Here is a 17,418-nt window from a genome sequence, read left to right as displayed (position 1 = left end):
TAAGGAGGACAATGTAGAAGAAGATGATTAAGAGCAGAAAATTCAGAACTATCTACATTAGGGAAGCAAAGATGAGTGAAACCAGGAGAGCCAAATGTCATGGAAACTCAGGTAGGAGACATCAAGAAGGTAGGATTAATTAGGAAAAGAGGTCAAGGAGGATGAAGAATAAAAAAAAAAAATTGCAGATTCTGTCATCAGAAAGCGGTCTGGGCCAGTAGGGGGTTGGGGGGATTGGAGAGCGTAAAAATCAAATAGCCAGGAAATAAGAAATGAGTAGGTGGTAAGGAAGTGGATTTGGCAAGTGCCTTCTTTCTTGAAAAGTTTGATAGTAAGAGATGGAACAAAAGGCATATGGGCAAAAAATGTAATATGAATGTGCACCCTAGAGCTGGGAACTCTGTAGCCTTCCTAGTGGGAGAAGCAGTGTCAACAGTTTTCAAGTAGAGGCAAGATACGAATACATTTTCAGGGAGAGAAGGAGCCAAGAGGAAGAAAGAGAATAAAGGTATAAGACAGCTGATATGGGAAAGAAATGACACCTATCTTACAACTGGATTTAGAAAGGAAAGGAGGAAGGTGTTCCTCCTCTCCCCTTAAAGGAAGGGATGATTTGAGATATTTTGATGTGAAGGGAGAGTATATGGGTGTGACTGACAGCCTGTGTTTTCTCAGGAAAGTAGGCGATCTAGTTGTCCCTCCTCAACAGAGAAACATTGCCTAGCTGAGGAACCCAAAGACCAGGACACTGGAGCAATATAAAAATAGCTAGCTTTCCCACCTGTTTCAAGTTTTTATTTAAATTCTAGTTAGTTAACATACATGGTAAAATTGGTTTCAGGTGTAGAATTTAGTGATTCATCACTTAGGTATAACACCCAGTGCTCCTCATAAGTGCCCTTCCTTAATACCCACCATCCATTTTGGCTAGATTTTTTATTGAGCACATACTTTATGGTGGCTACTTTATTTAATCTTTATAACAATGCCAAGGAGTAGATACTATTATTCTTTCCATTTCAAAAATTTATGCCTTCCTAACCTGCTCTTCTTTACCCCTGATATCCCATTTTAAAATTTTTTATCTTTATCATAGGTAATGAGAAAGTGAAAAATCAGTTATTGGCATTTCTAATCAAATGTTTGAATTATTTGCAAAGGATAACCCTGAGAGGCAGGTGATTTGTCCTCAGAGCTCAAGTTTCTTGATGCCCCTACCCCCCCAGAGATATCTACATCCTAATCCCTGTAACCTGTGAACACATCAGATTACATGGCAAAGGGAAATTAAGGTTATAGATAGAATTAAGGTTGTTAATCAGCTGATTTTGATATAGGAAGATTATCCTGGATTATCAGGGTGGGCCCAACGTATTCACAAGGTTTTAATAAGTAAAAGAGGGAAGTGAGAGACACAATCATAGAGATGGCAGCCTGAGAAAGACTCAACCAGCTGTTGCTGGCTTTGAAGATGGAGGAAAAGGGCCATCAACCAAGGAATTGTGGGTGGTCTCTAGAAGATGAAAAATGCAAGGAAATAGACTCTTCCCTGGAGCTGACAACTCTTGATTTTAGCCCAATGAGATGTGTATTGGACTTTTGGCCTATAGGACTGTCATAATAAATACGTGTTTTAAGTAACTAAGTTTGTGGTGATTTGTCATAGCAGCAATAGGAAACTGCAGGTACCTTTCCAGCTCTTATGTCATGCCCTTTCTCTTCAGACCCCAGGTACTCTTCCCCTACTCTCAAGGATTTGACAGTCACATCTTAGTGTTTTGTTGATTTACCACTTATATCTTAAGTCCTTTATCTAATAGATTCTATGTAAAGAGTGTGTACTTTGTTAAAGAAGTTTAGCAACAAACAAGTAGGTGGAGAGCAATGTTTTGGGGAAGGTGAATGATCACAATTTCCACTCAATTCTTGGAGCTAAAAATCTACTCATCTTGCACTGGTCAACCTGGACCACAGTGAATGGTAAGATTTTGAGTGTTTGATAATCGTTTTTTATTCTCTTCCCTTCTAAGGACCCCTTTTCTCCTGAGCTAAAATGAGTTGTATTATTTACATATAAATATTCTGTGCCAGCCTTGTTTAATCACATACACGAAAAGGACTTGGCTGTTTTTTAAATTTAATTTTGTTAACTTGCTAATGTTCCTCATTAAGAAATTGATATTTACAAGCGGTGGAGATGAGCATGGTCTACTACATTGCAAGGAGGAACTTCAGAATTCTGCTTATGTCAAAAGGGGAAGTGAACTCACTGGATTTTTATTCTCTTATCTCTGCTAGTGTACATTACAGCTGGAAGTAGTTCAGGTTGGCCAAAATCAGGGACTGAAGAGAGTTCAGAATTTTCTCCCACTCTACAGCGATCCTAATATTTCACAAATCTTCCCTTCTCTACCTGCACTACGTTGATGTTTTTATTCTTTCTCTGCAACTTTTCAAGTGGTGTCCTTCACATTGGTTTCCCGCACGACACATTCCCGAGTACTATAAAGTTGGGTGGTAATAATTGTTTGAATTCCTTTTTCCTGAACGTAAAGAGGCTTATCTTTAGGCTACAAAGCCTCCCTTTCGGAGGGCTTACTCAGCCTTACAATTTAGTACGTTCTGAGTATGCATAAATGGGTTCCTAGTGTACAGCGGGTCAGAAACGTTCCGCTTACTGGGAAGCCCTCGGTTTCCACTGGCTGAAGACTAAACTTTCCTCTTTTACAGGCAGGAATTTTTGCTTTTCACCAAAAGCCTTCCTTTCCTGTCACATCTCCAAGTGGGGACTCTATCGCTGTTTGCCCACGACCCTGACGCACAAAGTCACTGGGGAAGCAGCAGCAGGCTGGGAACAAGGACAGCCAGTTGGACTTCCCTGAAGGCTCAAGTCCAGAGGGATACCGGGACCTACAAGCGTTTTTCAGGATGGCAGACACTGCAGGAGCGCGGGGGTGGGGATGCCCCAGGGGTCCGCTCGGCAGCCCTAAGGCTCCGCAGGATGTGCCCTTGGCCGGGAAAGAGCCACAAAGCTCGGGACCTCAGCTTGGGTTGGGACTGGAGCCCCCTAGCCGGCAGTCTAGAGAATAAGCGACCTCGAGATAGAAGCGACAGCGACCGCCGTTAGCTTTGCTTGCAGCTAACTAGCCTTCCGCCGCGCGCGCAGCGGCGCCGCTTCCGGTTTCCAGGCCGCCCCACAGGCCCAGCCCTGGACTCGGTCTTCCTACCCCCGCAGCCCAGTTCCTCCTCCCGGCCCCGCCCCCTGCCCCGGTCCTCCTCTCTACGCTGAGGCCTCGCCTTGCCCCTCCTCCCCACCGCTTAGGCCCCGCCCTCTGGTCCCTCATTCCCCCTCCTCCCCTCCCCCCGTTCCATTTAATTGTTGGATTGTCAGCGCTGCACTCCCGCTGGCGGCCGGCAGGGGGCAGAGTTCGAGCTTGGATTTTTTTTTTTTTTTTTCCGCCGGCCGTCCCCGGGGAGGCAGTCGCGGAGTGGGGGAGGGGAGGGCGGGGCGCGAGGACGCGGTTCGGTCGGCTGCTGCGCTACTTTTTGTACCGGCTCTGCGGGGAGGTCGCGGCTGCCGCATCAGAGCTGACGTGGGGGCGACGTGGGGCCGCCGCCGGCGCCGGGTTGCTGGGCGGCGGTCGGGCTCGTCGTCTCCACCTCCTCCCGTCCGTAATCAGTGACGAGGTCCGCTACGTAAATCCCATCGCGGCGGGTAAGTGGCGCGCCGGCCCCGGACCCAGAGACCTCGGAGCCGGCGACGCGGCGCAGGAGGCGGAGGCAGGAGGTGGAGCGGAGCCGGGTCGAAGGGTCGGGGGCGTCGGGGCCCCGCAGCGGGGGCGCGGGGGCCCCGGGGCCGAGGGGAGAGCGGGAGCTGCGCGGCCGGGGGTGCCGACCCCGGGGCTTCCCCGCGGCGCGGCAGCCGCTCCCGTCTCCTGCCCCGCTCGCGGATTGCCTTCGGGGTGGTGGCAGAGCTCTCCCGAGCGGGAAGCGGGCTCCTCTGCTCTCCCTCCCTGACTCCTTTTGAACTTGGTACAAGTTGGACAAGTCTTTTGGAAAAAGCCATATTGCTCTGATGAGTGTGGTCCTCCCTCTTTGAGAAGAAAAAGAAACGAGAAGTAAGGACGTTGGTTTTATTTACCACAGCCGACGATTAGTAGCACCTTTATCTCAATTTTATGTATTCCGTTTAGATATAAATCAGCGTTAACCCATTTCTTCTCCGAAACATGAGTCGGGGACACCTATGTTGAGTCACTTTAGTCCCCAGACACGAGAGAGCTGATCAAATAGTGCGAAGACTTTTATAATAGCTGCGAAGAAGGAACAAAACCGTGACAGCTGATAGAAATTGCAGTCTCTCTTGTTCTTTACTTTTGATTTGTGCCTTTTTAGAACCCACCTAGCAATGTTCCCAGAACATGCCGAATAGGGAATAGACACATTATTCAGCATAGTTCTTTATCCTCCTGCCTATTGCGCGTATACCAGATCCCTAACTTTAAAATCGCCGAGACGTTTCCTGCACGGCGCTTAGTAAAGCAGCTGTCAATTTACGATCAAATTTTCAGCACTTCTGACTTACAGGATCAGCCTGAAGGTCTGACTAAAACCGAGAGCCCCTTTTAACAGTACCTCTTAGGTATGTAACTTCTTAAAATTTCTTCCGTTCAAGCCTAATTTGGCGGGCTGATGAGAGTGCAGCCACCTTCCCTTTAAATAAATATAAACCTAGATGCACGGCGGTAGAGGTCCGGTATGAAAATTGTATTAGATTACATTAATAATTCATGTTCTCTGTTTTTTTTCCTTTGGGTACCACATTTTTCTCCTACTCTTGGGCCTATTTTTGGATAACAGGCTGCTTTCCCTTCATAGTTTTTAAATCTTTGAACTTTTTTCTCCCAAGGAAGTTAAATTGCAGAGTGTTTTGGCCAATAAAAGCTAAGTATTAAAAAAATAATGTTTAAAGAACTGCTTAGTGATCCAGATACAACTTTTAGAAAGATATTTATGGGTTTGATCCTGAATGAGTGAACACTTAAAGCATTGTCATATTAAGTGTTGATAATTACACAAACATTTTTGGTATGAATCTATAAGTAGATCAGTGTAAGCAGATGCTTTCCCAGTGACTTGCTGGTCAACCTGGAATCATTTTGGTGAGTGTGAAGTTGTAATTACACTGATGTTTTGTGTACATATCTTGTAAGAGTATGTGAATAAATTTTTATTGGATGTATAAACACAGAGGAGCTCTTCAGTCTTTGTTTTTGCTTTTTCCTGGAAGGTAAATGAAATTTGCTTCTACTGATGAATTCAAGAAACTCCAGACTCCATAGACCACTTTAGTTTCCTACTGAGGCAAGTTATTGCATGATTAAAAGGTGAAATCTTTTTTAGAATTCCATGAAAAGTAGGGAAGAGGTTCAGGTTATAAATACACATAAGGAATCCTGACTGAAACTTGACCAGTAGGTACATATTTCTGATCTGTTTTCCCTAACTTGATATTCTCTGCAAGTTAATATTGGGCCAGAAAATTGAGCCAGGTTTATTGTTGATGTAGTAGGCCATTGGAAAGCACTCAAATGTCCTGTTCCATTTAGATAGACTTTAAAAGTAAAACTGAGCAATGCAAACACTTCACAGCTGAACCACTGATATTTTGACGTGCAGTCAACATTGGTCATTAAGGAAGTAAGCCTGAAATGTCTTTGAATTCTGTTAAGTATTTCTACTTTACTGAACTAATGGATTCCATATATAAAAGTCAACTTTGAGAAGTTATTGTACATTGAATGCAATTTTAACATTATCAATACAGATAGATCATAAAAGTAAAAATTTCAGGGGTTATGTTTTTTATCCATTACACACAGGTAGAAATAAACATTTTAAATCATTTTGTTAATTTCCTTTTAAAGAATATTTAAGGTTTTTAAAATACTTTCTACCATGAGAACTGTTTAATAAAGAGTACACTGTTTGTAAGAGTAAATCCTTTCACTCATGGGTTTTCTTTTTCTAACGTGTTAGGATATCCAGTAGAGAATAAGAGGGAATGAAAAGGAAAACTTAAGGATAACACTAGTGGGATTTTATCTTGATACTACTCATGAAGACAACTTGAGTCTTACTGGTATAATTCTGTTACAGTGAAGTTTAAAAATTACAATATCTATCTTGCATATCTTTTTTTTTTTTAATCTTGCACATCTTTTGATTGGCTTTCCCAGGAGTGTTAGAGAAAATTGTTGGCAAGGGGTATATAAAACAGTTTTGAAGAAAAACATAGGCTAGGAAGTTATGTGGGAGTTTTGCTTAAAGACTGATGGAATAACTGTCTGACTGGTAAGGGAGGATACTTGCCTCTTAGAAAACCTTACTAGCAGCTTTTTTGTGAGGCTCTTTTGAAGCACCCAGTTCTCCCAAAGTGGGAATCATCTTCACGTGTATTTTCTGAACAGTGATACAGCCAGACCCATTAAATGTCGGTCGTGTGAAATACTAATGACGGAGCTCGTGTGATTCTGATAATTTGAGAATTTCCCAAAACCAGTTTTTTCAAAGTTATCTTCTTGAAGCTCTTTTTTTTTTTTTTTTTAACACAGCGGACTTAAAATTAGACCATCCTAACACGTGTCATGGTTGTTTGTTTTTTTTTAAGATTTTATTTATTTGACAGAGACACAGTGAAAGAGGGCACACAAGCAGGGGGAAGCGGCGGGCAGAGGGAGAAGCAGGCTCCCCGCTGAGGAGGGAGCCCATCCCAGGACTCTGGGATCATGACCTGAGCCGAAGCAGACGCCTAACGACTGAGACACCCAGGCGCCTCCGTGTCATACAGTTTTGTTCATAATCTCAAATAACCTCAGGTTTTTTCATTGATAGCACAAAAATTATTTTTTTGCTTTGAAATGTCTTAAAGTGGAATTTATATTCTAACATTGATATTATAAAAGCTTCTAGCTCAGGTATTGGAGAAACTGAATCATGCATAAAGACCTATGATACTGTATATGGACAGTTGGGATGCTTTCACTCCTTTTAAAATTGATGGAGGTGTTAAAATTAACCTATTTAAGCATGTTTCTGGACTTAGAGAGGTAGCAGTTTTGTTCATATACACACAATAGGACCAATCTAGGTAAGTATAATAACGTTGAAATTCATTTCTCTGAACTTTAGCTAATTCAAGTGTCTTATCTACTCTTTTCCAGATTTATTAGTTAATAGTTACTAGAGTTGTACTTTGTGTAGGTAAGTGTTTTGAAATGTACTTAAAATGCAGTAATGAAATACAATATGAACAGGAAAACCCAGCAATGACTCCAGTCAAGCAAATAACCCACAGAAGATTTTAAATTTTGTTTCCTTCCATGAAGTGGTGGTGGTGGTGGTGGAGAGGGTGGTATTTGGAGAGGTGGAGATAGGCCATGATTATTTGAATTTTATTTTTCATTTCCTCCTTACCAGCCAGTTTTGCTGTTCATTGACTGTGAAATAGCCAAAAGCAGGTGCCAGGTGGAGAATCAGTTGAGAAAGAGAGGCTGAAATAGTTAATCCTTTGGTGATTTTTATAAAGCGCTAAGATTTCTTAAATAATAGGTATCTGAGGCAATTAAATTGGAGTGGCCTTGACTCTATTAAAAGCCACCTGATTTTCTATATGATTCATGTTTAATTAAAGACGTTATTTGCAAGTGTCTCAATTATTTATAAGTACTGCTTCTGGCTACTTCTGTTTTTACACAACAGTATAAAGAATGTTATTTGAAAGTTATTCTAACTTTGTTTCACAATCATTACAAAACTAAAAGTGGTATAATTTCCTTTTTTTTTTTTTTAAAGATTTTTTATTTATTTGAGAGAGAGAATGAGAGAGAGCACGAGAGGGAAGAGGGTCAGAGGGAGAAGCAGACTCCCCGCCGAGCAGGGAGCCCGATGTGGGACTCGATCCCAGGACTCCAGGATCATGACCTGAGCCGAAGGCAGTCGCTTAACCGACTGAGCCACCCAGGCGCCCTAAAAGTGGTATAATTTCCTGTCACTACTCTCCCACTTTGTTTCTCCTGTACTCCTCTCCTTCGCGTAAAATGCAGAGTAAGCATAGGCTCATCCCTGCCAACTTCAGGTATTTGGCTCTTTGGAATTACTTCTGTCTTCTACCCAGCCCTGCCTTCTCCCTAGTTTTTTAATTGATGTGATTGAAAAGAACAGCTCTATATGCACTTTATATTCTTCCCTTATCTTTCAAACCTTACTCGCTATTGTTATTTAAATCATGATTGACTCTGAAGATTACTTTCTCAAGGAACTAAAACCTTGCTTCATCCCGGAACCAGAGAAACAGATACACTTTCCTGTGGTCTCTTTCTCTTCTTGCTTCCATGAGAGGTGTATCGCCTTCTATTCCACATTCTTTCCTTTTTATTTTGACTATTCTAATTGCAACGTGGGATTTTTTTTGGTTGTTTTGTTTTTGTTTTTGTTTCCCCCCACCCTTCCTGCAAAAACTATCTCAATGCATAATTTACAATTTCCATTTTTGGGTTCTTGAAAGTAGAGCAAGAACTTAGGTTGTTTTGCAAGTGTCTTTGTAAAGAACTCGACATATTTGTCATATTTCCCCAACATTTTATAGTTCTTTCCAACTGTAATATCTAGCCCCAAAGCAGGATTTTTAAAAAGCAGCCTGCCTTTGTCTTTTCAAAGCAATCAATTTAGTTCTCAAAGAAGCTGCTCTTTAAATCTATTTAATAATTGGGGCGCCAGTCGTTAAGCGTCTGCCTTCGGCTCGGGTCATGATCTCAGGGTCCTGGGATCGAGCCCCGTGTCGGGCTCCCGGCTCCGCGGGAAGCCTGCTTCTCCCTCTCCCACTCCCCGTGCTTGTGTTCCTGCTCTTGCGGTCTCTCTCTCTGTCAAATAAATAAATAAAATCTTTTAAAAAAATAAATCTAATAATTTAACATTCTATTTTTAACAGAATTCCAAATTTAGTAAGTGTAGCTGGTATAATCAAGTTAGGTGATAAATATGACTAACTCTTGCTAAGCATCCACCACAGCTGTTAGAAACAGAAGTGCTTGGGAACACTAGAGAATGACTATGGGCATTAGCTATACTGTAGGTTTTATAGAAGAAATGGAGAACATTGGTTCATACAGAGTTGGCTGGGGACAAGCAAGTTGGTTAGGTAAGCCTTTATATTCTAGTAAAGTTGCCCAAGAAGTTTGATTCTTTTTTTTTTTTTAAGATTTTATTTATTTATTTGTCAGAGAGAGAACAGGCAGGGGGAGATGGAGAAATAGGCACCCTGCTGAGCAAGGAGCTGGATGCAGGGCTTGATCCCAGGACCCTGGGATCATGACCTGAGCCGAAGGCAGACACTTAACCAACTGAGCCACCCAGGCTGCCCCTAATCAATGTGTTTTAAATACCTGTTATAGAGAGCTCTATATTAAAGGATACTTGATAACAATGAAATTAATTGAATCTGTATGCCAGAGGGTGAATAGAGCAACACACAGATGAAGAGTAAGGTGAATGCCAGGTGTGATTTTGGTAATTAAACCTAATATATGATAGAAAATTTTTACCAGTGTGATAAATGGCTTTTCTCCAGATACAGCACAGAAATTCACATATAGGCAAAAGAATTTGGAACTCGTTTTTCTCTCTTAGTATAAGCTCTTATTTGCCTATAATAAACTAATCTAAGATATGCCTTTCCACTCTAAAAGAGAAAGTTTCCTTAGCAGATAGGTCTTTAAAAAAAATTTTTTTTTTTAAAAATTGGTAGTATCCAGGACATTACATCAGTATCCTTTGTGATTTTAGGCATAAGGAGATCAGCTTAAAAATTATAACCTCAGACTGTATTATGAAATATGATGAATTCAAGGGGTATTATGTTTTAGGCTAAATAGAATACATATTGTAATTAGCTTAGTATGAGAACATATTAGGACATTTGAGCTCTTAACTGTTCAGGTGTTTGTGTATGTGGGAGTGGAGGACCCTAAGTCAATCCTTGTCTACCGAAGAGTAGCATGTTCTAGGACATTAAAACCAGATTTGGATGAGATCAATAGTATAAAAAGCAGCTGAGTTTTTCAAAGTATGCACAGCTTAAACTTTAGTAAAATGGGATCTCCTGCTTTACAAATCCACACAAGGTAATTTTGAACCTGGAAAATTAATGTAATGGAAAGGATTGGTATACCTTACAATTTGAATGCTTTTACAACAAACTTTATTAAGCCTCTACCAAGTACCTCAAACTATAATGCTCAGAACTTTGGCTATTTATTAAGGCAAGGGGTCTGTTGGAGGATTTTGAATAAGGAAATAAATAGCATGTTTGGATTTTGTATTTTGAATAGAGTGTTGTGGTCTAGTGGAGTAGACTAAGAGAGGTTGAGAGAGGTTTGAGTGAAGTGAAGTTATTATAGGGAGAGACGAATTGCTTTATAGAGAGGCAGTTACTGCTTTAATCTTGTCAAATAATCAGTTTCAGAACTAAAGCAGTGTCAGATGATGGAGAGAATGGAGCAGAGTCAGACAGGAGATAAAATTATTGAGGCTAAGTTAGGTAGTGGTTGGTCTTTGCTTATATTCCAAGCACAGTTGGACATTTTGTGTTTGTTATTACATTTTCTCCTCACAAAAAGATCTCCATTTGACAGAGAAGAATGCTTGGAAGATTTTATTATTGTTGAGATCACATAGCTAATAAAGGATAGAACTCAGGGCAGGGTAACATCCAGCTCAGCTTCCAATGCCAGTGCTTTTTACTTCTTCTTTTTTTTTTTTTTAAAGATTTTATTTATTTATTTGACAGAGAGAGAGAGGGAACACAAGCAGGGAGAGTGGGAGAGGGAGAAGCAGGCTTCTTGCTGAGTAGGGAGCCTAACGCGGGGCTTGATCCCAGGACCCTGGGATCATGACCTGAGCCGAAGGCAGATGCTTAACAACTGAGCCACCCAGGCGCCCCAATGCCAATGCTTTTTATACCACACACTATTGCTACCACTAGACCACGTTGTCTCCTCAGGAATTGAGGACATGGGAAGTGGGGAATGAAGGGAGAGGAAAACTCCCAGATGGGGTGACTGAGTCAGTGTTGATGTCACTCACTGAGATAAGAGTACCGCAAGAGGAGAGATGCAGAGTGAGGGCGTTGAGGTTAGATTTGAACATTTGGGGCTTGAAGATCTGTGAGCAAACCATTAAGAGATACCTAATAGGCAGATGCAGATGGGCTGGAGCTCAGGAGAGAGAAGTCTCGACTGCAGATGAGATCTGAGACTGATCAAGTGAGGACGAAGTAGCCTAGGGAGCCTCTGTGTGTGTGTGGGGGGGATTTTTGTGACGGGAAGCCTGGGAATACCTTTAAAGAGTAGGCAAAGAAGATTGAGGACAAAGGTACTGGATAATTTGGAAGAAAAGCATGAACACAGTGTTTCAAAGAGTTCAAGCAGCAGAAAATTTGGTAATTTGCTGTAGGGATATAAGGAAGATAGGGACTAGAAAGCTTTCTTTTAGATTTGGCAAGCAGACAATCAACCCGTGATGACTTCTTAGAGAGTAGTTGCAATGAAATCATTCTTTGATAAGCCTGAGTCGGAATCAGTTTTGTCTGATGGTCATTATTCTGGTATGAGACTAGTCATTTTCCCTTTTGACATCTTGTGGCTGTGGTGGCTGGAAGCTGGTGCTTCCTTCAATGCTGATTGCCTCTGGGAAGAGCAAGTGGATAGCTGTTACTGGACTTCAGTGCATACCTTTTGCTACTTTATGAATTTTGGACCATAAGAATGTATTACTCATTCAAAAATTAAACAAAATGGTATTTCCAAGAGAAATATAGAAATTAGAGTTAATTCTCTTTTTATGTGGTGCCAAGATCATTATTATTCAAATAATATTATCAGTGTTCTTTGTTTAAATGTCTGTCTCATTAAATTGCAATCTGGAGAGTGGGGACATTTTATTATCTGTCTCTTCTGTGCTGTTCCCTGCCCTCTAGGCTATGCAATTTTTATGGAAGATTAGATATCCCAATGTAAAACACCAGTAGATTATAACAGAATAAGGTTTAATCCAAAGGAATGGCACCATCCTTGCTTTTTGTTTGTGTTGTAGGTAGCCTGGTTCAAATGTCCTGCCATCTCCCGTAGTCCTTATGCTGGGAGATGGGGGGACAGAGGGACGGTAGCTATAACCATTGTCCTCGTGCCCTTAGGCAAACCTGCTGGCTCAGTTTTTTGTTTTTGTTTTTGTTTTTGAGATTTTTATTTATTTGATAGCAAAGTAGGCAGAGTGGCAGGTAGAGGAGAGTGAGAAACAGGCTCTCCGCTGAGCAGGGAACCTGACGTGGGGCTGGATCCCAGGACCCTGGGACCCTGACCTGAGCCAAAGGCAGATGCTTAACCGACTGAGCCACCCAGGCGCCCCACCTACTGGCTCAGTTTTTAAAATGACTAGGATGGTATGACACCATTTTAGAGGGGCCACTTAGGAGGGAACTCTGAAAGCAGTATGTCTGTGGCTAAGCCCCACCATTGCTGGCAAAGATGCCTAGAAGACCCTTAGGGCTGTGCACATTTATCCTTTCCACCTCAACAGTGAATTAAGGGCTCCCAGTTCCTTTGTCTTTTTTCTTTGCCAATTTTACTTCATTCAGCTCGTCAAATATATATTTTTAAAAGATATTAGTAAAAAAATGGGGTTTAATTGCTAGAGTGTCAAAAACAGCTTTTTAAGTGGACAATAGATTTTTGGAGGAGATTTTAAAGGAACTGTTAATATTTTGTTTGGGATTAAAATTCTTTGACAAAAGCCTTTTTGAATTTAAGGTAAATAAAAAATGGTTGACAAATTTGTTGCAGGGGAATGAAATTTAAGAAAATGATAAAAGAAAATGATAAATTCACTCAGTTTATTAAGTGATCATTATTTTAAAATAAAGCTGATACCATTAGCTATAATGTAGTGTATATTCAATGATTCAGACAGCACTGCTTTCTCAAAGGAGGAAGTAACCTGATAAATAGCACATGATTTACGTTTTTTGAATTTTTTCTTCTAGAAGATAAGAAAATTGCAAAGAAGTAAGATTGGAAAAAAAATACAGAGTTTTAACTTCCTAGTCTGTTTTCTCAGTTTTGTAGAAATTAGGGTATTCTGGGGGGTATTCTGGTGTAGTTTGGAGAGATTTTATTTGTTTATTTACTTATTTATTTATTTTTGAGTTTTTTTTTTTAATGAAATTTGTGATCTCCCAATTCAACTGTACTTTTTCCTGCAGGATAAATAAAGAAGAAAACGGAGAAGGAACAAAGCATTGATTATAAATGTCTTAATAATGAACAAATGCGGAAGGAAAAAATATATTAAGACAAATCTAAGGTAGGTGGATATATGTTTTTCTGTTCTTTTGAAAGTTCTGCTTAGAGAGTTAAAAGTTAAACTAATGGGTAAGTGAATGATACATATGTAGAGAGAGAGAGACATGTATCCATAAATGTATATATGTGTATGTATGTGTATATATGGTAGTAAGGTAAATGTACCCAGTGTGGTCAACTATTCAACTGAAGTGTTCACCTTCTACCCTGTACCCTGTGAAGCAATGGAGGGGAGAAGTGGACGTTAACATTCAGCTTGTGTTGCATGCTGGCCTTTTTATTTAGAAAGGAGACCATACGTAAGGATGTGGACAGAGTTTTAGTTTTCTTCCCTTCTTGCCTTTAAGTTATGCTTGTTCCTAATGTAAAACAGAACATTGTCCTTATCAATTTTTTACAAAAATCCAGATAGAATTTTTCAAGTTTTCTTTTGGCTACTTTCAGAGACATTCTGGTTTATTAGTTGGATCTAGCTTTAAAAAGAAAATAAATTTTCTATGACTTTTTTTGTAAAACTATTTATAAATAAAGAATAGAAACAAGTAATAATTTTTCCTTTCGCATCTGGATTCTATTTTTAAAATTTTACAAGGGCAAATATAGTTGCTTTACAGTGTAGTTTGTCTTTGCAAATGGGATACAATTAAGATATTAGAAGTTTGTTAGTTAATTGAACACTTTAATTATAATTAGGAAACTGCCCTTGCCTTATTTTTCATTTAGATAGATTTGGCCTGTATTTCTCTCTCTTTGTTTTCTCTCGTCTTTTAAGAACACTTTCCTAGGTACCAACGATAGCATTCCTTTAAAATGTTTTCTTCTCATTTTTTTCTTCTAGTTATTTATCTTATATGTTCTTGACACATAGGGATGCCTAAATAACTTTGGTCATTAGTTGCCTCAGTATTTCTATAATTGTAAATATAATTTTATGAATATATTCCTTTGTATTTATTTCTTGAAGGCATATAATGGGTTGTCTACCTATTTTGTTGTACTGTACAAACAGACTGTACTGTTATACTTCAATGTTTTGAGGAGTTATTGCAGTATGACATAGATGTTCTATTAAAGTTCTAGAAAATAACAGAGTAAGCAAACACAGTTCTACCCCTCTAAAAGTAGTTCAACCTAGAAGTCTTTGAAAACTGTGCTAATGGATGGATCCTATTATTTTAAAACATGGCTATCTTAACATTTTATTAAACTGAATCCTAATATATTTAGAACATATTGGGATAACATTTATTTCTCTATCAAAGAAGAAAATGATTTGCTAAATAATATAAAGAAAATTTCAGAAGAAATATTTAACCTTCATAAGAAAAGAATATTGCTACTACTATTAATCATTTATAAGTTTAAATATGCCCATTTTGGTGATTTTTATCTGTTTTTTTAGATTTGTGGAACCAAATATTTGCCAGTATTTTGCTTGCTGTTAGTTTATAGTGTTTAATGGGCTTTTTGTTTTTGTTTTAGTTTTTTTATTGCTTCATCTTATATGTCTTTATTTTTAAATATTTTATAACATTACTAATTGGTCTTTCTAATAAGGGTTACTGTTTAAGATTAAAATATTGCTCAATTAATTTATAGATTATTAACTTTAAACATTTGATATAGAAAGTGAGATTTTGGGGCACCTGGGTGGCTCAGTCGTTAAGCGTCTGCCTTCGGCTCAGGTCATGATCCCAGGGTCCTGGGATCGAGTTCTGCATCGGTCTCCCTGCTTGGGAAGCCTGCTTCTCCCTCTCCCACTCTCCCTGCTTGTGTTCCCTCTCTCGCTGTCTCTCTCTCTGTTAAAAAATAAAATCTTAAAAAAAAAAAGTGAGATTTTGGGGAACATATTCTTGGATACATCTCTTCGGTTTTAACTGTAAGATACATGGTGAACAATGAAGGACTGTAATGGATTTTTCTCTTATACTTCATAAATGAATTCTGTCTGGACTAACTGAGTCTGATTTTCAGGTGTTGGTGTTGTATGTATATCATTTACACTGAGTTCTGGGTCCTAAATCTCCCACTGAAATACTGTTTGAAAATGCCTAGTATAGTGCTTGACCCATGTTGAACATTTAATTCTTAGTTGAACCTTCTTCCCTGAGTCCTGCCCTAGGGTTGGTTCTTAGTGGGTTTAAGAGGTTTGTACTAGAGAGCAGTTGGATATTGATCAGTAGAATAAACAGGCTTGAAAATGATAAGGGTATATATTTTAAATAGATAGCACTGGCTTAGTCTTCTGTAGATGATTTTTACCTTCAAATACATTGATTTTACTTTACTTACTATTTTTAAAAAATATTCTTTTTTTTTTTTTTTAAAGTAATCTCTGCATCCAATGTGGGGCTCGCACTCATGAGCCTGAGATCAAGAGTCGCGTGCTTCACCAACTGAGCCAGCCAGGCACCCCTCAAATAAATTGATTTTAGTATCAAACTTGTACTGAATGACATGTACTGGTCACTATACTAGGCACTCTAGAAGAATACAAATGGTATAAAATTAGAGTCCCTACATACTAGTGTGAAAGACAAAGCATATCTGGATGAAGATTGTAACAATAGTTGCAGCATAGTCAAAAGCACATCTTTATTATAAAATGCTGTCTAAACTGGAATACTCAGGGTCCTGGCTGTGGAAGGAACCCTAGAGTTCACAAGACCTCTTGTTCACTGTCTGTCATGCTATCTATTATGTGCCCTGTGGAAAGTCACTTAATCTCTCTAAACCTTATTTTTTTATCATTTTAGTGACATCTGACAGTTGTATAGTCTTCCCAAATAGTTGATTAGTTGGTTTATTTAACAATTATGGTAGGTTCTGTACTAGGCACTGGCAATACTTTGAAATATAAGATGTAATCCCTGTCCCTGAGTTGCTTACACTAGTGTTAGTACTTTGTGAATAAATGTATTATATGCTAGACAAGTGTTATAATGGAAGTATTGCATAAAATGCTTTGGGAACTCAGAACAGAATAACTAATTCTGTCCAAGGCTATTAGAATAGGCTTTTGAGAATGGTGTCCTTCAACCAGGCCTTGAAAAACTTGTAGGAATTTGCCTGTTAGACAAAGAAGGGGGGAAGGGCAGTTCAGGAAGAGAGAAGAACCGATATAAAAGATTAGAACTGAGGGCATAGGATGTGTATTTGAAAGAATTGGCTTATGAGGAGGCCAGAATGCAGAATGTGGGAAGAAAGGAGTGACTGAAAATGAGGCCATAAAAGTAAAATAGGGTCACATTGTGAAAGAGATTGAATGGCAGTTTGGTTTGGTAATTGAGAATATGGACTTTGGAAAAAGATCTTAGTTCAGAACCTGGCTATGCCACTCTGATCAGATCAGATTGTTGGTAAGATTAAGTTCTTAACCTCCTTATGGAGGTTACCTCATTATCTCTAAAAGAAGAACTAAGTATCCTGATCTTATAAAGTTGTTAAGGATTAAAGCCAGTAGGCTTTTACCACATGGTAAGCACCAACAAATGGTTGTTGTGGTTATGATTATTGTAAGAAGTTTGAATTTTATCCTACTGTTAATAGAGGGCTACTGAAGTGTTTTAAGCCAAAATGTATGCTTGAGAAAGAGACTTGTTAGCATGGATTGGAATAGGGAGATTGAGCAGTGGTGAAGAAGGGACTAACTTGTTCTTTAGTAATTAGAGTCATCACACTTGGTATTGATGCTGTAGGGAATGAAGGGGGGGTGTTAGAGATGACACCCAGGTTGTCACCTGATGGATGGTGGAGCTGCATTTCCTGAGGTAAGAAACTCAGAGCAGGAACACATTTGTGGACAAAGAAGGAGGAGATTAGTCTGGACCCACTGAGTTTGAGGTACCTGTAGGGCACCTATTTGGAGATGATAGATAGCATTTGAATATATGATTTTGGAATTCAGGAGAGACCTGTGGGCTGGAGATCTAGATTTGAGAGTGATAAGCCTGAAGCTGGTGTTTGAAACTAGAGAAATGGATGACAATGCACAAAGGGAGAT

General features: G+C 39.5%; 1 protein-coding gene across 22 annotated transcripts in view; it reads left to right on the top strand.

Annotated features, from left to right (window-relative positions):
* The first annotated feature begins 3,498 nt into the window (after nucleotides 1-3,498).
* CREM (cAMP responsive element modulator) overlaps nucleotides 3,499-17,418 on the top strand; it is an 81,522-nt gene continuing 67,602 nt past the window's right edge. For 4 of the 22 annotated variants that reach the window (XM_025885812.2, XM_025885800.2, XM_025885804.2 and 1 more), the window contains exons 1-2: nucleotides 3,502-3,715; nucleotides 13,316-13,416. In XM_025885812.2, the coding sequence (XP_025741597.1) occupies nucleotides 13,373-13,416 (44 nt within the window). In that variant the 5' untranslated portion in view covers nucleotides 3,502-3,715; nucleotides 13,316-13,372. Of the gene's footprint in view, nucleotides 3,716-3,741; nucleotides 4,119-5,290; nucleotides 5,365-7,223; nucleotides 7,264-13,315; nucleotides 13,421-17,418 lie in introns of those variants that run through there. The other 18 variants (XM_073885501.1, XM_025885805.2, XM_025885802.2 and 15 more) reach the window with 12 other exon arrangements.

Source organism: Callorhinus ursinus, unplaced genomic scaffold (assembly GCF_003265705.2).
Source record: "Callorhinus ursinus isolate GAN/ISIS: 27379988/994484 unplaced genomic scaffold, GSC_fseal_2.0 scaffold62, whole genome shotgun sequence".
NCBI classification, from domain to species: Eukaryota; Metazoa; Chordata; class Mammalia; order Carnivora; family Otariidae; genus Callorhinus; species Callorhinus ursinus.
Note: the sequence above shows the minus strand (reverse complement) of the source record. Positions and strands in the feature narration are given on the sequence as shown.